Source organism: Micrasema longulum, unplaced genomic scaffold (genome assembly GCF_059751315.1).
Source record: "Micrasema longulum isolate JH-2025_06_02 unplaced genomic scaffold, ASM5975131v1 h1tg000392l, whole genome shotgun sequence".
Lineage (NCBI taxonomy): Eukaryota > Metazoa > Arthropoda > Insecta > Trichoptera > Brachycentridae > Micrasema > Micrasema longulum.
This window is the reverse complement of record NW_028277593.1, coordinates 351,442-373,450: the sequence shown is the minus strand read 5'-3', so window position 1 is coordinate 373,450 and position 22,009 is coordinate 351,442. Positions and strand designations below refer to the sequence as shown.

At 32.9% G+C, this 22,009-nt stretch overlaps 2 protein-coding genes across 2 annotated transcripts; one reads left to right on the top strand and one right to left on the bottom strand.

Annotated features, from left to right (window-relative positions):
* Nucleotides 1-6,483: 6,483 nt before the first annotated feature.
* LOC148281949 (adenosine receptor A2b-like) lies at nucleotides 6,484-6,919 on the bottom strand (the record flags this gene model as incomplete). The annotated part of the gene is made up of 1 exon (XM_088225871.1): nucleotides 6,484-6,919. A coding segment is annotated over exon 1 (436 nt), but the record flags the coding sequence as incomplete, so codon positions are not given.
* Nucleotides 6,920-14,263: 7,344 nt separating this feature from the next.
* On the top strand, nucleotides 14,264-19,676 carry slim (scruin like at the midline). Its single transcript, XM_088225865.1, has 3 exons — nucleotides 14,264-15,047; nucleotides 17,222-17,433; nucleotides 18,258-19,676. Exons 1-3 carry the CDS (start codon nucleotides 14,673-14,675, stop codon nucleotides 18,907-18,909), a joined length of 1,239 nt encoding a protein of 412 aa, XP_088081991.1. The 5' UTR covers nucleotides 14,264-14,672; the 3' UTR covers nucleotides 18,910-19,676.
* Nucleotides 19,677-22,009: the final 2,333 nt, after the last annotated feature.

Here is a 22,009-nt window from a genome sequence, read left to right as displayed (position 1 = left end):
AAGTGATTTCTAATCATTTATAGCATTAATTTGTATTTTCAGTATCTTCATACATTGTTTCTTTCATCATAAGACTTAAATTTCTTCAAAATTAGTGGACATGATCATAAACTGCATACGAAAAGCGAAATGTCATTTCATCAAATTCTGGATTTGCATCCGTCTGCCCTTGAGGTACAAAATTTATCATGTAACTGTGTCTTGTCCTGTTATTGTACAAGAATAAGCAATAATGTTAAAAATAATCAAATAAACATTACACAATTAATTCACTTAGTTTTGTGGATCAATTACCGGAATCATCGTTCTTGCGCATCATCAGACGCTGTGATTTTGAATTAGTTCAACTATTTTTGGGTCGCGAAATTTACACGATAAATACGAAAAAATGACAAATACAAACAATCGTTTTTTTAATAACCTGGACAGACTGAAAAAACCTTTATACTATACTCGTTTCTACTGTAGCTAAAAACTGATGAAAAATGCTGAAAACAATGAGTTCTTTGTTTTCAGGAGCGCTTTGGTCGGCTATGAAAGTTTCTGAAGTAATGTACCAAAAAAATAATTCTAAGTTGGTATTTAATAAAATTCCTTTCATTTTTGAGAGAATGCATGGTAAAAATTATATTTTTTATTTTGATTAATTTAACAGTATTTTTTATGTATTCAAGTTTGAGAACAAGTATTGGATTAAACCCGCTGGCGATTTAATCCCAATTTAAAAATGTATATATATATATATTTTCGTCAGTAAAAGTTTTGGCTCTTTTACTTTACAAAACTCTACAGGTGGACGAATTCAAGAAATAAGAATGTTAAAACATCTAAGCAGAGTTAGATTTCATAATGTAGTCTAGATTTAGTATATCCAGGCACAGGCCATGCCTATGTGGGATTTTTTCGTTTTTATAAATAAAGTGATATTGTAATAAAAAATGTAACAAATGTAAACAAAAAAATGTAAATAAATAAATAAATGGGGAATATTACACAAAGTATACAGTTACCCATACTAGTCAATTATTGTCCATATGCCCTATAAGAAAATTTAAAATTATTGCCCATATGTCTAGACTTCCATTTTTTGTTCTCAAAAGTATTGTTTTGAAAAATATATGATTTCTGCCTATGATGTAGCGGTTAGCGCGTTAGACTACTAGAAAATGTATTTTATTATACAAACATATCTACCTACATGTTACATACATATTTATACATCGACCAAAAAAAATAGTATACATTAAAAGGCCTTCCACCCAGTTAGATGTATTCACTGAAAATTAATATTATCATATTAATTAATAATATATTAGCAAAATGTAAACTCTCCCCTTCCACACAGTAGCCAGGCTCTTAATAGACCTGCGCTTGGAGGGCAAGAACTATTCACGGGGACCCGTCACAATAGATCTTCACAGGTCGCAATGACGTCAGGAGCTTGCATAGTACTGACCTCCACCACTAAGAATAAGAATTAAAATTTAAAACAGTATCATTTTTCATTTAATTAGGCTCGTATTATAAACTCGCTCGTTCTATTGCACGTCTTTAAATATTTTTTCACAGACTTTCATCCAGAAAAGTGATTAAAAATGGATGTTTATATTTTTTTTAAATAGCAGGACTTCTAAAAATAATATTAAACATATGAAAAACAATTATACAATCAAATGCTGTGAAAATGAGACAGAATAATAGCCCTTCTACGTTTTTTTAGTTAACATAACATTATTAACAAAATACTAAAAGGTTCTGCTGGTTTCATGAAAAGAATCCACTAACTGAAGGGATTACAATACATACTTCACAATACGCACTTCTGAAAATCGTTCGTAAATCATAGCGAATATTCAATTAACAGCAAGAATGGGATATAAATTAATAATAATGATTCTATTATTGTTGAACAGGGCATATTGAAGATATCTGAGAAGGTGCAATAGATTGTCTTAATTATCTACCGGGACTTTTATGTCGTGTGTCATATTCATTCATAATAATTACAATATATTTAATGGTAGGTATGTTATTGATCGACCATGTCGTTCGATGAATTGCGCAGTGGAAAATATATTAAACTTAAGATGTACAATGTATGTCCCGTACCTACTGTAAAGGGCTGTCTATAATTTCGTCACACCAGCTTACCGTATCAACTTTTTTTTATTATTTTATGTTCATCGTAACTGGTTTTTTTTATTTTTTTTTATGTAAAAAAAATACAAAAACCATTACATATTATTATAACATTGTACAACGCCAACGTGTTAATTGTATTTAATACCTACGTCGCACCCCAATTTATTTTACTTATTAGAAACTGCTTTACTTTTAAGGCAAGAGTTAGAAACCCTCAAATAGTTCTTTAAAATTAAAAATAAAAATATTTTTAAAAAAATATATTTTTTTTAGTTGATTAATTAGTAATAATAATTAGAATTATAAAAAGAGATGATATACGAGGGTTGTGTAAAATATAAGGTTCTCAAACTTTTTTCAGGTTTAAGGCATTTTTTCTTTGAACTGAAGAAAACATCATTGGAAAGCTTAATTTCTTAATTATTTTTCAACACAACCACCAGATTTTTCAACGCATTTTCGCTGACGACTAATCCACTTTTGGAATCCACCTTCAAAAAAGTCCGCCGCCAGTCCGTGGAGGAATTTGGTGACCGTCCTGCTTGTTGAGTTTATGACTCGAGGGACCACAATAAATTCGGAAAATGATTGCGAGACCTTGAAAAAACTCAGAAGAGCCATCCAAAATCGCCGGAGAGGAAGACTGGCGAAAGGCGTTAGACTGCACCACGACAATGCGCGCCCGCACGTCTATCGCCAAACCAAGGATTTAATCGACAATTTTCGCTGGGATCTCGTTGAACAGGCTCCCTTCAGCCCTGATCTTGCACCGAGTGACTTCCACTTGTTTCCAAAATTAAAGCTTGGGTGGACAACGTTTCGAGACTGATGAAAGAGTGCAAGTGCGGGACTTCTTTGAAGCTGGATTCCAAAAGTGGATTAGTTGTCAACAAAAATGCGTTGAAAAATCTGGTGATTATGTAGAAAAATAGTTAAGAAATTAAGCTTTTCAATGATGTATTTTTCAGTACAAATAAAAAATGCCTTAAACCTGAAAAAAAATTTAGAACCTTATTTTTTTACACAACCCTCGTATATTCCTACTGTGATGTAGGGCGCCAGCTATTTGTCATAAATAATAAATAAGTCCGCCTTGTCATGTAGTAGTTGGCACGCTCGCCTTCTATCTTTGAGGTTCTACTGGTTGTGGTTTATCACTACAATATTTTACTAGTACTAGCACCTCAAGTGAAAAACTCATCGCTTTTCCTTCATGTAACATGTTTAGGATGCGGATAAGGGTATAATAAAGATTCTTTATATTGTTTTTATTTAAGATTTCAAGTACAAAATAACATATACACTTCGGCGGGCTTCCAGCCAACCGAAAAACCGACTGGTCAAATGAAAAATTGGTCAAAGTTTTGGTTCTCTATTTTTTCTGTCGCACGCGTCCAGTGTAGAATGAGTGTATAAATTACAAAGACGACGCTATATAAAGCGAATTAGGCCCACAGTGTATTTTGCCCGTTACCCTTCCCGTTCAATGGTTTGAGCGTCATTTTAACAGACGAAAATGAGTCCGATTTTCAAAAATTAGGCTGAAATTCCTATGCACGAGTTTGGCCTGTCGCCACGACACAGCGAAAATTAGCGGGCACTAAGAAAGAACAATAGGATAGACTGATTTTTTTATTATTTTTTTATTATTTCATTTATCAATTGGCAGGTAAACACACGAACCAGTACACTATGAGGCCGACTAATCACCACTCGAGTTCTTCCAGGAAAATTTTCACCCGCGAGTAGAAACTAAATAAATAAAACCAAAAAAAGAAATATTACATAATTATCCACCCACTCTAATTTTACCGGACTGGGTGTATTGGCGTGCTACGTGTGAAACGGGCCCATACAGAACAGATGCAATCAATCATTTCTAGAATAATAATATATAAGATAGCCAAGGAATAGTGTCAGTGAATATTATTTTGAATAAATAACAATAATAGCTTTAGAAAATGTTTTCTAAAATAAAAGGAAAGCTGGGCTGAGAAACTTTCAGGACCTTCGCGCCTACGGAACTCGGTTAATGCCGCCAACGCAAGTCATAAACTCAAACGTAATAAAAGGAACGAATAGTTTAAATGTAAATTTATAAGAAACGAAAAAGGTAATTGATTATTGAATGATGGATGAACGTCAAAGCGGACACAAAAATATCGCCAATCGTTTAAGGACGGGGGGGGATATAAAAATGTGACGTAATTTAGAAAGGGGGGAAAATATATAATGACAATGGGAGAGGGAGTGTCCATACACAAAATCGAGTGACGTCAGATGACCCCACAACTGACAGAGCACAAAATATTTCCATTTTACTTTTAATTTCTTCTTTCAAAATATCAAATCTTACAAAATAATTCAATGTCGTCGCGAAGGCCCCGATTACAAAGAGAAATTAACAGGGTTATCTTCTGTACTAAAATGTGTACATTTGTATAAAAAATTGAGGTATCATGTGCATGTATAGGATACCTGAAATTGAACATATCATAAAACATATTTTTTACACATACTCAATTTTTCATTCAAAATAACTCTGTTAACATTTATCTTAAATTTTTTCTACAAAGTGAAATTAAGTTATCTCAAAGAAAAATAGAACATGCGTGTATTTTTTATATTATGTTCAATTACGGTTATCGGTGAAGATACTTTAAATTTTCACACAAAGATATACATTTTCGTACATAAATATCGATTTTACTTTATAGACAGACGAATATAACTCTTAGTAATAATACATTTTGTATACATTCTGTATCGGTAGTCAAAACAATTTTTATCATGAATTTATGTTTAAGTCAAAAATTATCGATAACTTCCGATTGTAATTGCCCCCCTGGAGAGGGTTAGCTTTCTTTTTTTTTCAATCGGTCAGCGCTTAAAATCTTTTAGGGTTATATCCGACCACTGGACTACTCAGTTTTTATCAGGTCATGGTAAATTTAATGAAAAATTATTTGTTTGCTGCTGCGGATATTCTAATCAATCTTCTGAACACATCCTGTGGTATTGTCCCTTTCCCCCTCTCTATAATTACCGAATGGAGCTTCTCGGTTCTATCCGTGACCCTGTTATAGGTCCAAGATATACAGATCTGGTGGCTTCCAAAAAGAATTTCAAGGCTTTTTTAAAGTTTTGTAATGATTTCGGCGAATTCATTATTTCCAATCAATTTAATTCCAGTCAGTGAAGAATTCACACCCCTCTTTCATCAATCCAATTAAGAGCATATATGGTACATCTAGATTACCTTCTTTCAGCACAAAGATGCTAAGGTTACTAAATAACAGAGAGTTCCTTCGGGCAGCTTTTCTCAAACGGCAACGACAACAATTTTTCCGTGTATGTGGGCACCGCCAAGGAGACTTATGTCCTCAGATGCGGTGTGCTTATGTGGTGGATAAGCTGCCTCCCTGGACCTCGATTACAATCGGAAGTTAACAAAAACAGTTTTTTTTTATAAAAAGCATTTCTAAAAGTAATTAAAAATAGTTAAATAATCTAAAATTATGAAAATCTCAAAACAAAAAATGGTTTAGGGGCAATTGAAGATAACTCGGTTAACTTTTCATTACAATTGGGACTAAAAGCAGCGTATCTGGATCATTTGTTACATGAAGATAACGTGATCAGTTTTACGCTTCAGGTACCAGTCCAGGGACAGTGAAATATTGCAGTGAACCACGTTTAAAATAAAATTTTCACCTTAAGCCTGCCATGAATCAGCTCGTCCAGAGATCTGGTTTTGTTTCAGACACAGAACTGTATTCTTCATCCGCTTTGACGCGAACAGAAAAATCTACTTACTGTATATGATCTGTTGATATGATCAACACCAAAACAAGACAACACCAAAACAAAACAACAATACTTTCATTAATAACCTTACATATTATTGCTTTATAATATGGAAACTTCACTGGTCCATTAGAGTTAAGTCTAACTGTGTAAAATATTAAACTTTGAAACTGTACTGTATGTTTCCTAAATAAAAGATTTTTTTTTTAAATAGGAGTACGTACCAACAAACTATAATATATTATCGGAGTTGCCATTTTATTAAATGATTTAGAAGTGTGTGTAATTAAAAACATAACGATTTAGAAAATCCTAAATCGTGAATATAAATCGATTTTTCCTGTTTCAATTTTGGCAGAGCAAAACATGAACTTATTTTATTTCAACGCTTACTTACTGCAACAAAACAAACAATAATGCCCTTTATCTGCTATCAGATAAAATATGTATTAAATATACTGCTCTTGGTTAGTATTTCAGGTCCCTGCTTATTATATCTTATAAAAAAATATTATCTAAAATGCTTGGACTCACTGATTGTCGTTTTGGTGCGGACGTTTCTCGAGTACCCCATGGGATGCAGTATCGCCCAGTAGCGGTCCACTGACACAGCCACCAGGCAGAATATACTTATGGTACACAGGACGACCAGTAAGGAAACCGTGAACAGGCAGGCGTGCAGGTTGGTGGGGAGACCCACGGACGCCAGGACCGCAAACGGGATGCCCAACAACCCCACCAGGAGATCAGCCACAGCGAGAGACACTATGTAATAGTTTGTCCTCCGCCGAAGTCGCTTTTCCCTTCTGAATACAACGATCACCATAGAGTTCCCGATCACGGCTATCACGGCAACTAGAATCTCCAAAAATGTATACGCGAACTGCAACTCTAGAGGAACCATTATGTCGGACATGTTGGCGGAGTAAAGCGCCAATTCCAGCGGAAATTCCACCGCATCCTCAGACATTTTACCTGCCTATTATTCACAGGATCAACAGTGCGAAATCGTACATTTTTTCATAAACCACCGTTGCTCACCGCTTCATATATTTTAATCATCACATACTTTATTAACTAAATCTAATCGACGTGACACTAAACTTTGTTATAATGACAACACTGCGAGTTACATTGGGTTGTTATTAACACCATTAGCAGTTCAGCGTTATGTTCGCGTCTCACGCACCCACTTGCTTCTCGAATACAGACACCGCTGTAGGTCTGTAAGGAAGTTCCAGATAACTAAGTACTTGGTTGCACTTAACTGTGAATTGTATTTTAATTGGCTATAAAAAGCCCACCGCAGCGTGGAAAAACATTATCAAGGACCATCCAAATACTACAGCACAGATTAAACTTAATATATAACAAGCACAAATCGAGAATTAATCAAAAATACTTGCTTGAATTTAGTATATAAACGCAAAACTGTTTTTTTATCCATTCAAACTGAAATTTAAATCCACAAGTCACATAATACTACACATTAGCGCTAAGTTTGTTATCCGCTTTAGTATCGCGTAAAAAAATGCCAAATAACGACTTCGTGGAAGTTTACTTCGCGATCGTTTTCATCAGTGAAAATCGCTCAAAAACACGTGGGCACGCTGAAAAGACTCCAGTGTTACTGAAACTGAAAAGTGGTTACGAGGAAAAGCGCGCCAACCGCGAGGGTTGCCGCAACTGTAATGCGCCCCTAGCGACGCCTTCCAAAACTAACTTGGGCGAAAATTTCTGAAGGTCAGACATTGCGTGAACCATATTTATAACATGCAACAATAATTAATTCATAAGCTATTTAAGTTAAGATATAACGATTGAGATAACGCCATTCGCGAGATAGGAAAAGTCAAAAGCTACATAGGGAGTAACAAAATTATTTTAGGAAAATCATTTTGTTCTATTTAATTCATTGTATTTTATTCCTAATTGATAAATTAAAAAGATGCATGCTAATTATATTTGTATTCTTTTCCTCATTACGATTTTTTTAGTGCACTTAGTAAGCAGTACATGATATATAATACTATAAGTATGTCAACCCCAATGAGATGGCAACTCTAATATGCCCCTCAGAGTAATAACACGCTTATTTAGACAAGCATGTAATGAACACTTTCGTCGCTGTGCTTGGCTTTGCTCATAAATAACGTGGATATGTCCTTATATAATATTAAAACAAGAATTAGAGATATATAAATTGGAAAAATCCTGCAATAATAAATATATGACCTACCTTTTAACGAAATAAAAACATAGATATATTTCAAAGTAATTGTAATATAATGCAAATTAATACCGATTTAGCAGTCAGGAAGTTCATTAAAATTAAACATTTTGTAATTTTTACCACATAAGAGTTTAATACATTTCAAAACGACTAGTTTCAGGAATTCTAAATTACCCATCATCAATTGTAAATATAAACTCAATTTATTATTACACATGACGATGGGTTTTAAACTGAGTTTATATTTACACCCGATGAGTAATTCAGAATACCTGAAACTAGTTGTGTTATAATATATTAAACTCTTATGTGGTAAAAATTACAAAGTGTTTCATTTTAAATAAATTCAAAACGTTTTTCCACAAAGTAAAAGTTCAGTGGTGTTTTTATTTTATTTGTTAATATACTATTAAACTAAGCCAGTTTTAATTTTTTTATGAATTATTTTATGTATTTTTAAAATTGCTACGCATGTGCCGTCTCAAGTTCTCTTCCGCTTCTTCTCGGTCAGTTCTGCCAATTTGTCTGTTGACTTACCGTAAACCGGAAATCTCTCACAACTCTCTTTTCATTAAAGAACTAGTGACGTCATCGTCCCACTCTACCCCAACTAGTGAGTTTTTTATAACTCGTTGAAAATGGCCTCAAAATTAAATATTTGGGTAAATCATAACGCAAATGTTTCTTTTAAAAAAAAAAGTAGCTCGTTTTTATTAAAATATTTTTTTCGTACATTTTCAAGAAACTTTGCAGTATATTTTAATCTTTAATTATTTTTGTTTCCAATTTTCCGTAGGGCTGAAATTCCTCAATATGCTCCATCTATCGTCTAGCATGCGTGCCTTTAGTAAGCTCTCATATATATCCTGAAGACTCCGAAGTACCCACAATGCTCAACTCTTGTGTGGATGTGATGTCACATTGGTCCTTATAGAATACTAGACTTAATATACCTTATTATAAATTATTATGTAAATAAAACTTTGTTATTAGTGTTACACATTTTTTTATTATTTTACAAGAACACTTAGCGGCCTCTGTGGTGTAGTGGTAAGACGCTTGACTCACGCATGGAAGGTTCCGGGTTCGATTCTCGGTAAAAACACAAAAAAATAATTGTAAGTTTTCTCAATCCTGGGTATTCTGTGTTGTAATTCACCACTGTAATTGGGCCTCCTGGCCTGTTGTGGTGCTAAAAAAATATAAATAAAAAAATAAAAATTAAAACACTACTACAGTTTTGGGAGAGCACTCCTCCCATCGACGGTTGATATAAAACTAATAGAGTAAACACAGAATATTGTTCACAATGTCATAGAATCTAAACAAAAAATAAACAAATTAATCAGTGAAACTTAGACCTGGGTGTTTAACAAAAAAATAAACAAATTAATCAGTGAAACTTAGAGCTTTTAGAGGGGTTTTATATCACCCGTCGATGGGAGGAGTGCTCTCCCGAAACTGTAGTAGTATTCTTGTAAAAGAATAAAATAACAAAGTTTTATTTTCATAATAATTTATAATGAAGTGTTACGAAGTGAATGCCGATTCAATTAACAATTTAATATACCTCTTTTATTTATTTTAATGATTTTTGTAATCTTCAAATAGACATTTTCACACCGGATTTTGAAAGTAAAATTTCTACAAAGATGTAGGATTAAAATACAAAAAAATATTCATCCATGTTATGTGAAGAATGAAAGTAACGTCAATACATTTTTTTTTAAATATACTTTGTTATAACACATAATGCGATGAATTTTTTTTGTTTCTATTTATTTTTATTTATGTATGTATTAGAAAAATCACATAAGCAAAATTACAGACAATTCTACTTAAACACAATCTACTTTTAAATATTTAATTAATGTTATAACTGCAACTTTCCAAAAAAGAGACTTGCTTTTGAGCTTGACTGACTTTTGTGCTTGATTGTGACTTACACTTTTATAGTTATTTAGTAATTTGAAATTATGTAATTTCCAATATACATAAGAAAAAAATATAAACGAAATAAATGATAAACGGAAAATAATAATACAGTTATACTAATGAAAATAGAATGCTGTTTTTACTCGGGTTCAATAAAAATATTTAAATGTATTTTGGATTTATCTATAGATATATTAGTTTCAATTATTTTTGGTTCATTAGATAGTTATATTTTTTTATTTCTTTGAAAATTTTGACCATGGCTTATGCGGAATCTAGGAAATTTTATATTATTTTGGTATCTGAGTGACTTATTCATCTCAAATTCATTATTTTTTCTTCTTTTTAAATGTGTAATATAGAATTTCATTCTTAAATCTGCCTACTGTATAAACTTTAAAAACATAAATGGATTTTCCGTATTGAATGTTGAGAGTATTTTAAATAAATCAATAAATCTGTATAAGAAAGAGCACGAAGATAGAACTCATAACAAGGACGACAGAGACGCTGTTCTGTGGCCGGTATTTGTGTGAAAGAGATTCAGCCGGTCATTAGCAGTGAGCGGGAATACACGTAAGTAAGATGACCGGCGTATTTATGTTTTTTTTAATGATTAATATTTATAGCATTTACTTTGTAGTCAAACATTTTACTAAACGCCATTAAATATTTGTATTTATTTCGCTATAACAAGTCTAAATTATATTTTTTATTTTCTTCTCTATCTGTTTTTTTTTCAAATGACTAATATTCGGAATATTCCGTCTTTTGGTTGAGGTAACGCGATATTACATCACCGCGAAAAGAGGAAACTTTGGTATGCTTGTGTTCTCCCTGTATTGACATAGGGCTGTGAAATTTTTGTGTTCACGAAAAAATTCTACACAAATTATCAGTGACACAAAGAGCTATGGAAAGGTGAATGCCGGGTATTTCGTTGAGACAGAAGTAACAAAACATGGAAAAGAGCGAGAGCAAAGGTCACCGATGTGGTTCACAGGGTTGCCAACCAGAAATGGAGCTGGGCTGGTCATATGGCAAAAGCCAGAACCACAGACTCCAGATGGACTAAAAAAATCCTGGAATAGAGACCCAGAACAGGCCGAAGAAGTGTCGGCAGGCCTCAGGCAAGCTTTAGCTCAATCACAAATAACTGTCGACGTGCTAATAAGCGACGTGATAACAATTTCTCACCATGGTTGTTTATCGTATTCGCAGTCACAATGGAACATCCGTTAACACCTAATATTAAATGTCAAAATATTTACGTTTCGCGGCGTATAATCCTGCTGCGCAATCACATATTTTAATTTCACCGGTGTAAATATGGAAAATATTCCAAAACTGCTATTTTAATTTATTTATTTATTATCTGTCATGCTATTTATTGCCTTTAGCCGGCGGTTGGCAAGCCAAATGTCAAAAAAAGCAGTCGCCATATTAATTGCAATTTAATTTTAACTTTTTTGTATTAGATACTCCTTACTATTTTGCAAATGCAATATATTGTATTATTTTTTATAGTAAAAGCCGACTTTTCGCCAATGAACTGTATTTATTTACGAGGAAAACAAAAAACAAACCGATACGAGCGTTGACTTAGAGATTACACACGCGTTGACTTATGACCACGATAACTTAAGCATGTTCATTATTGTTCATTGTGATCGCTCAAATGCTTAGCATATTTTTAAGCACGTCGATAGTTATTTGCGATTGAGCTACTGGTCTGATAACATAAGACGGGTTGCAGGAAGTGGTTGGATGCGGTTGGCCCAGGACAGAGAGATGTGGAAACTCAAGGGGTGGGCCTATGTTCAGCAACAGACACCAAAGACGGTCGATGAATACTCCCTAGGGGGTGATATCCAGTTTGTCTACATTTGGACACCCTCAAAATATTGCCATTCTAATGAGTAACTTGTTTACCTACGGTAAATTGGATACAAAAAATGTTTTCTTATGCGCGGTAAAAATTAGAGCATTCAATTATAAGGCCAAGTTTTTTGTAAATTATATGAATCAATTTATGATAAAAGAGAATGGAAAATTTCCGGGGTATTTACCGTCAACATAGATTATTGTACTCTTAACAAGGGTGTTCGGTGCTATGGTAAATTTGATGTAAAAATGTTTTCTTTCTAAAAATATCAAAATTAAATACTTTAAACGATGTCACCAGATTTTCCGAATCAACCAGTGATAGTGTTGGGATAGATTTTAGGTTTACGGGAAGCCAATTTGCCAAGTAGCTGAACTCACCGGAGGAAACTTGTGAAGTCACCCGCGGAGTAATTTAGAAATTAGAAAACTTTAAAAAAATATAACCCTCATAATACGATACATTTTTTTTATTAGTTTGATAGTATGTCAACAATTTAAAAAAATACACTAAATTGCACTGCACTGCAATACTGCATTACTGCATTTTTTATATTTCACAGTTTTAAAATATACAGAGGTTCTTTGTTTCAATAAAATGTATACACCATATATTTTTTTTTAATCAAATAATTGTGAAAAGAACAACTGAATATCATAAACGATCTAATCATATTTTGATTTATTTTTATGTGAATACATTCAAACGTAGAAAACTTACCAATGACTTGGAAAAAACTGAAGTAAATAATAAATTTATAACGGCCAGAAACACGCATCTTCTTACTATACGGGCACGAATAAAAAGTAATATTTCGAATAAAGTGCCATATGTCATTTTACCCACATATGTCATTTTGTCCGTACTTTCCCTAGCTACAATGCATTTGTCAATATTAAAAATCAATAGTTCTTAATTCTGTGTCAGTGACATATAATATGTAATTATAAAAGCAATCATATAATCAAACAAACTAAATAGTACGATTAGTGTTATCATTAATTCTTCTTAAAATGCGTCTAGCAAATAAATTATTTCAAGATCTAATACTTGAGAAGCGGAGAATTCCTGAGAAACAAAAAAAAATCATTGCCAGCCTCTAGATCATTATTCTCGCAGTGGCCGTAAAGGGAGCGTAGCTTCTGTTGTGCCATAAAAATTACCAATTGCTCAAAATTTCACAAATAAAACCATTTTTAGATTGAAACATTATTATATGGAAAAATGTTTGAAAATCGGTAGAATTTCCATAAAATTCGGTAGATCGCTCCCAAAGTAGATCTACTGAAAAAACGATAGGGTTGGCAATGCTGCACAGAATGTAATATTTACCTTTATGTATATGTTCAAACTTCCACGTCTCGAGTTTCGAACCCCATTTCTTGATATTTTTGTTAAGCTTGATAATGTTATAAAAGCATTTATAAGCATGCGAATACCTATATCAAAAAATATATGTATTCATTTACAACTTTCCAATATAGGTATGTAAGTACCAGTTATTTTGTAAATATACAAACAAATCTCGAAAGATTCTTTTGACCAAATAAAATGTTTTTATTTTACCTGTTTTATTTTAATATTAATGTAGCTATGGTTAAACTCTAAGTATACGGGTTAATGAGTGCCAGATTTTATTACTTTTACAGCGAATGGGAATCACATTAAAAACTTACTTTAATGTGTCAAGTAAAGTTAATTGCACAATTTTAGATAAAATTTAAAACGTCTTCATTATTTTTTTATTTCTTGATAACGAACTAGATATTTGACAATCCGGATGAATGGAGTTCGGATAAACGGAGTTCTACTGTATTAGGTGATACTATAAAAATGATACTTTAGAGATATCGATCTCCCCTATGCCAAATCAATATATTTATATTCATATTATATTAGGTACCTATACGTAGGCAGTCTTTTACACTCTTTCCTTTTTATTATAATAGTGTTCAACTCTCAACCCTGACAATTATTTAAAAACATACATATTATCAAATCTATCCACTTTTTTTCATTTTTAGCGATTTTTTTTAAATCCCCGAGTCCGGAATTGTGTGAACGTTGTTTTTAATCTGCATTATTTTCCATTTCGGAATCCCAGAAACTCCAGTTTGCCGCTGTATCTCTACACACATTTACTTTCAGCGTTTTGTTTGAGTATGAATAATAAGTAAAATTATTAAAATCAATTTACAACAGCACGCGAATTGCACCTGTTTAAATTTATACAATGCCATGAAATCAAACAAGTTACAAGTGTGTGTAAATAACCTTAGTATTTTATGGTGTTAAGATTGAATTTCTCTGGCTTTATTACACATCGATTAACTCTGCATCATCTACTGGCAAATGGTAAAAGTTAAGTTTTCAGCACAGGGACAAGTTGCGACATTCATGTAAATTACGCAACGTGCACCGCCGAATCAGAATTTTGCTTGCGTTATTTAATTTGAACGCAACCTTTCAATATAGCCATAGATATTTTCTTATAATTGTCAATTTTAAGTGACAGTTGTGAATTGTGGAACAGTTGTTCGTTTTGGATTTGACTCGTCTAGTTAAAAAAATTGCGCGTGCCGTATTGTTTTATGTGTAATCCTTCTCAACATTTTAACATGGCACAGGAAATAAAAACTGCTAAATAAAATTGCGTTCTTTGTGTATAAAATGGCTAAAGGACTTATCGGCTATATGTTATCGGATTATCGAAAATTTAATCGCGAACACATGCCTTATTCATTTCATCCATTTGCCGTAGAACGGGTAACGAATAGGTCTTCGCGTGTTCCAAGGGCTCGAAGTGGCCACAGAGTTGTTTGCAATAACGGCCAACTTTTCTGCTTCGGGGGCTATAATCCAACTGCACCAACCGACGATTCTTCTCCACCTGAGCCTGGGACATGGTCAGAAACTAACCCTCTCTTCAAAGAGTTGTGGTGCTATTGCATCGCTAGCCGGACTTGGAAACTCCTGCCATTCCAGAGTACTATTCCCGATGAATTAGCTTCGAATGCAGTGTGTCTGGAAGGAAAAACATTAATGGTAAATATTTTATACATTTGTAATTTTACTTTTTTTCCTATGAAATGTTTTATACTAAAGATGGATAATGTCACACTGCAATATTGTATCCCCTTAGGCTTTCCCAAATTAAAATAATTATCTTTTTACCTTTTCTTTATCAGAGGAATGAACCACAAGTTTTTCCTCTAATTGTATTAAAATTCAAAATCAAACGACATTGTAAAATAAATAAGATTTGAAAACATTCTTTCACTTGTGAAAAAAAAATCTTTGTACTATAATCCGCCGTTTTCACTAATTGGACACTTGCCTGATTTTAAGGGTGGCGGATTACTGAAAGAGTGCTGTATAGTAAAAAATATGAACACTACAACATAACTTAAAATCAAAAATTATAAATGATGGCTTAACACGGCCACAGCCTAAAACACCATAATAAGTTGGGGAATTTGTAAACAAATGTAACTTGGAATGAATAAAAACTGTATTAAATGTTAACACTAATTAGTAGACAATAGTAAATAAAATATGCATTATTGACGGGCTTAAATCCCTACTATGTGGCAAGAAAATCAGTATAAAGAATCGCAACCTTAAAATTATTTTATGTCCTAAACAAAGATATTAGAGTTGATGACATGTCATAATTAGGTACGGTGTTTGCCAGTGTCACATTTTGAAATAGTCAAAAGTGGAAAGTAGATCTTCACAGACAAATTTGGTTGATTAGGAAGAATTGCAGTAACACTTTGAGCATAGGAAATTTGGGAGAATTGACATAGATTTGCATATAAGTAAGGATAGGAGAGTGTTTATAATTGGTCAGGATAAAAAAAAAAAATCTTTACCTGGCAGTAGAAGAATATGTGGTTAAGATCCTCCTCATCTGGAAGACACTCGCACATTAGGAAATTAAATACTTAATGTCGCCTATCATAATAACACAGCAACAAGCTTTACTTTATGTGAACAAAAAGCTTTAGTAAGTACCACATCCCGTCAATATTGGTAGTCATTTATCAATTCGTTACCAATAAAAAGAATGCCTCGAAATGATAGACTAGGACTAATTTTATTGAAGGAACATGGAGATTTGATAAAAACTAAGTCAAGTATGATTGTACATACAATAAGGAGGGATGTGAAATCTGAAAAATGGAACATTTATTGGCAATTGCTTCAATCAACTATATTTTAAGTCAAAAGTTACAATATTTGAAATATAGTCGCTAAAAACATGAAAAAAACATTTGTTAACTCTCACAGAGCGAGCGAGCACCCTTTGTGGAGCTCTGAGAGCAACTGAGCGTTTTGTGGCAGTGGTAAGGGCTCGTCTGCACGTTAAATTGTCTCTCACTCACGAGTATATCTGTAGCATTGGAAGTGAGCCGTAAAGAGTTTTTACAGTCGTATATTCGTTTTTTTTTTACTTCTTTGCTGTGATAATGTGACATATTTGTATTCTTTTTAATGTATAGCTGATTTATCTCCAATTTCTGATAAAATGCTTTTTCTGTGCCTGATAAGTATTTATTATTTAGTCATAAAATATTTCAATCAATGCCTAAATGTGTAATGAAGGAATACCAAATATCTTAACCCAGTATTTATTATATTTACAGAGATATAAAAGTTATTAAATGCAATGTGTACTGGCAACACATCACTGGGAAGGGAGAGTTAAAAAAAGTGAAACGAAGTATGTAATGTGGACTGCGGTACAATTTTTCTAAAAATGGTCTGCCGACATTTGGATGATTTATTGAATTCCAATTCAAAACAAATTAATTCAATACATCGTGGTTGTGAATATTTTTGTTGCAAGACATAATCGATTTTATTGATCTATGAAAATAATTTAATGCTTTACATTTAAATCTCAATTTTATTATATAATATTTCAAAATAATTTATTTTTTAAAAATAATTTGTAAACACCAAAAACGTATATCCACCTACCTAAATATGTGTTTATAACAGCCATAAATTATTTTCCCATAAAGTCAACTTATGAAACTAAAATTGAAGGCCTTGAAAACCTCAAATGTCACAAACCAACATTTTTTCAGAAGAGTCTTTAAAACGATAACCGCAGATTTACTGAGGTTATTACATCTTGTAATGAATGAAAGTTATAAATACTCTAGATTTTAATATGTAATAGATAATCCAATAATAAATATTTTTTACAGATTTATGGTGGAACTGGCTCTCCCTTTGGGCACCGCTGCAGTAACAATTTGTATAGCTATCACACGAGTGGGGAAAATGGAGGTCTTCGTCTTATGTCCACCCAAGGGCAGAAACCGATCCCTCAATACGGCCAGGCCATTGTCTGTCACGATGGGTTCCTCTACACCATTGGAGGAACCACTGGTTATAACTACACTTGTGATATTCATAGGTTTGTTGGATTTCTTTATACACATACATTTTCATTTATTTATAGATAGCCCCATAGAGCTTGAGTACATCATCACATATACAAATATTATTTATATATAAATACAAATACAAAACACTATTAAAAAATGGGAAACACAAGAGAACTAATTATTCATTTAATCCCCAATTGATTATTTTTTAGAATACAATACTGGGGATGGGAATGAGTAAAACATAGTATTATTATACATAAGTCTTCACTGTATTGCTTTGCAAGCCGCTGCACGCGGGTATCCGGTGCTTTAATGAATTTGTATTGTAATAATCAAACCATCTTGCTGTTATATCACTCCGCTTTTGCATACAGACCTAACTTCTACATTTGTATGTCTTCGCGTGCATGCGCGTGAATTTGTATTGTAATAATCAAACCATCTTGCTGTTATATCACTCCGCTTTTGCATACAGACCTAACTTCTACATTTGTATGTCTTCGCATGCAAGTGCGCCGATTATTCTAACTTTTGACATGTCCGTCTTCATGTAAGTTTTGGATTTGGTCATGCTATGTATTTCTCGGTCTTCCTCGTTTTCTGCATCCATCAACATTCTGTATCGTAAATAGCCATTCTCTCTCTCTTCATGTCCAAATCTAGGCAGAACCCCTTTCTTGATTTTGTCAATAATGCTTAGCTCAACCTAATATAATATAATGCACGGATCTCAACATTTGTGCAGCTATCGTACATAGTTTTACCGCACATTTGCCCGAGAAATCGGTCCAAGAGAATTGTTAAAGATAAAAAAAAAACAGGATGAAAAACATTATTTACCTTTTTACAGGTTAGACCTTCGGACAGCAACTTGGGAAACAATATACACCTGCTGCGGAAACAGATCAGACGAACCTGCGGGTCGCTACAGGCACGAGATGGCTTTTGATGGAATGAACCTTTACATCTTAGCAGGAGGAACAGCGGAGTGGGCCTTCGACTTCCATAATATTCCAATATTTAATTTAGAATCTCAAACATGGAAATTCAAACCATCCAAACCAGATCCTCGGTTCCCTCAATCGGGATTTCCTCTGCCTAGGATGTGCCACAGCGCAGTACAAATCAACAATGAGGATAATATTCATGTGTTCATTATAGGAGGTACGGGGGGAAACACTATTTTTAACGATGTTTGGCGATTGGAGATCCCGTCGCTTCAGTGGACCCTGATGACAAAGACTGTTCTACCGAAAAAGATACATTTCCATTCATCCACAATAACACCGGCTGGTTGTGTCTACACTTTTGGAGGTGTGCAATTAAAAAGGAATACCTATATTAGGACAAACACTATGTATAAAGTTTGGATATGTATACCCAAACTCAGTGAAATGTGCTGGGAATCTATTTTGCATTACAATCCAAAAATAGGCGAAACAGACAAGGAGAAGTTGCTGCTCTCTGGAATCCCTCTAGATTTTGTAGAACGACTTGAATAGAGATTATTGTGTATTTGTTACACTTATTTATTGTATAATATTTTATGCATAGTTATTATCACGACTTATCTTACCCTCTTATGTATAGTATGTACTTTAAGTTGTTTTTACAACTGTACATTGAATTCGTTCTTGTCATAATATTTATAAACATACTTCGAAATTCAGAGATTGATCATCATAAAATTATTAAAAATAATTGTATTACCATAGTGAAATTGCCAGCCCATGGCTTCTGAAATAATAAACAAGAAAACATTGATGATCTAAGTATATATAGATACTTTATTTTGACCATAGACTACACAATAGGATAACTCATTTAAACCGAAATTCATTAAAAAACAATTCCTACATGTAAATATGTACCGCATTGCACAGGCCATTTCATAATCTTACGTTTATTCAGTGTGTAATATGCAAGGCTGTATTCCTGTGTGTTAGAAATCTCACTGCGGGATAGAATTATTATATTTCCTATCGGCTCTTTATGTACGCAAGATACAAAAATTATTTGAGCAAGCTCACCAATTAATTCATCGATTGATTTGCGAAATAAAATTATGCACTCTAGGAGCGCTGGCAGCATTATCAGTATATGAAAATCAAAGCACTTTGTTGCCGAATATAACTTCTCTTTTCTTCATGGCGTGGTGGCTAGCGTGTTGAGAATCATATATGAATTGATTCCTGACTCAGTTATTAGATGCTACCTGAAGCATAAAATTGATAATCTTACTTCATGTACCATGTCCATATAGGGAAAAGAATCCATTTTTGAATTTTCTTTGTGATATTTTATAACATTTCTTTGTTTCAAACCTTAAAATTTGACTGAAAAAATTAAATCTCAGTATAAAATCAATCAATAATTAATGTGTCACTATGATCATAAATATAAAAAAATGTTGTAATGTTTAGTTAAATGAAGGTAAGTTTTCTACCGCATAAATGCCTACACACTTCTACCTTAATGTAGGAAAACATCAGTCATTACACCACTCAATTTTTGTTGTGTACTCTAGAAAATATAACTAAGAGCCAGAAAGAGAATATTTTTAAAGTTGAAAATAGTGTTTTAACTATTTTTTAGAGTTTTTCTTAATTCTTCAGTAACTTAATTTTGTTATTTACGCAAGTAATTTTAGTGTTACATTTATAGTATTATAATAAATTGACTGGCATTAACTTTTACTTTGATAAAAAAAGTATTTTAATACATCATTTTAAAAATTTCATCTGTGAATTGGCATTCGCTTTAGTGGAATGCAAGATTAAACTTTATCTTATACTTTTCAATCTGGCATTTATTTAGCATGTAAATAAGTGTTTATTTATTAACTCTCCCTTCCCGGTGATGTGTGACTAGTACACATTGCATTTAATATCTCTATAAATGTAATGAATTCTGGGTTAAGATTTTCGGTATTCCTCCGTTATACATTTACGTATTGGTTTAAATATATTTTTATTCAATAATTAATACTTATTAGGAACAGAAAAAGCATTTTATCACAAATCAGAGATAAATTACCAATACAATTGAAAGTTTACCAATGTGTCGCATATCGCGTAGTATTAAGTAAAAGAGTACCAATTGCATAATTGTCTCACACACTCTTTACGTCTCACTCTTGATACTACAGGTATATTTAGGAGCGAGAGAAACAATTTCACACATCACACACGCGAACATCAAAGTGGCCAGTACTTCTGACAGACGCCAGTCAGTCGGTTAATACAAGTTAGTAACTCTCTGGATTTCGCTAGGGGCGGTTCTTTTGCCCGTGCTGCGACTGCAAGCAAGAGCTAATGGTTTTCTTTCTTCATGGTTTGAGCAATTAGATTAAAAATATTATCACTTTTGCCTTCAACTTTAAATAATTGTATCATTTGCCTATGAATATTCCATTTTTCCGATTAAAAATCTCTAATTTTTTACATGTGTGTAGTCATTACACAGCACCGTAACGCGAGAAAGTTTTCGGCACAGTAAGGGAAGGGTTAATAAGCAATACTACAAAAATACATAGCTACGTTATTTATTTTATTTTATTTTATTTATTTTAATTGACTATTAAAATAAATTTTGAAATTCACAGCATTTTTTAGTTGTTTATGTCATATCAAAACTTATGACACATTGTTGCGAGCCTTAAGCTGCAAAATATGATATATTTATTACGATACCATCGTACATTATATTATTTATTTGATCACCAAAAAAACATTGAAGTATCTTCTGTTTTAATTTTATGGCGATAAATATAATTCGTATTAATACCAAAGTCATCTGTATTTTCGTTTGTCATTTGATTATCAAACAAAAACTTGCACAGGTAAAAATACATTATAATATGTACTTTTAGCCATAGCAGTAAGCAGTATTGTAACGTAGTGAAAAAAAAATATGTGTCGGATGTATTTTATTGTTTTTTTTTGTTGGTCCATTATATTGGTAAACAAACTTCAGGCTGAGAATTAAAAAAAATAAAACTAAACAATTAATGAGTTATTATTAACTGTGAATGCGAATATTGAATGTCAAATACAATATTGTTCTGTCCCAAGACTACCACTGCCTGCATGTAAACAGCAGTTTGTAGGACAGGATATTGTTCCAAGACTATAGAAGATAGGCGGGCAGACTATCTCTGCAGAACAATTATTACCCCCACCATCGTGCACAGCCGCATTATCCTCAGCTTATGACAACAGCGATTTACTCGACATTTGTGCGTCGCTCACGCATATTTTTTCTGCTAAAAATGGAGGCAAAAAAAATCGCATTTAATATTTCGTTCATTCCTTAACAATTCTAAAACATCTTGGTATAAAATAAACAACATTTTTCACTTGTAATAAATGCCGAGATGTATTCATTTTCACAGTGCTCGTGTGTAAACTGCTGCCGAATTTTCGTATTGTATTCTGTCCCGCTCGGTCGAGGCTGTTCACGAGTTCATCAAGGCTATACTGAGAGAATGCATTAAGTCAACGGTCTTTATGTATTTAAAATATTTTAAAATATAGGTGCAAGATGTTGATTTAAAATTTTATCGTATGCCTGGAATAAAGATTGCTCTTTCAAAGCTTTTAA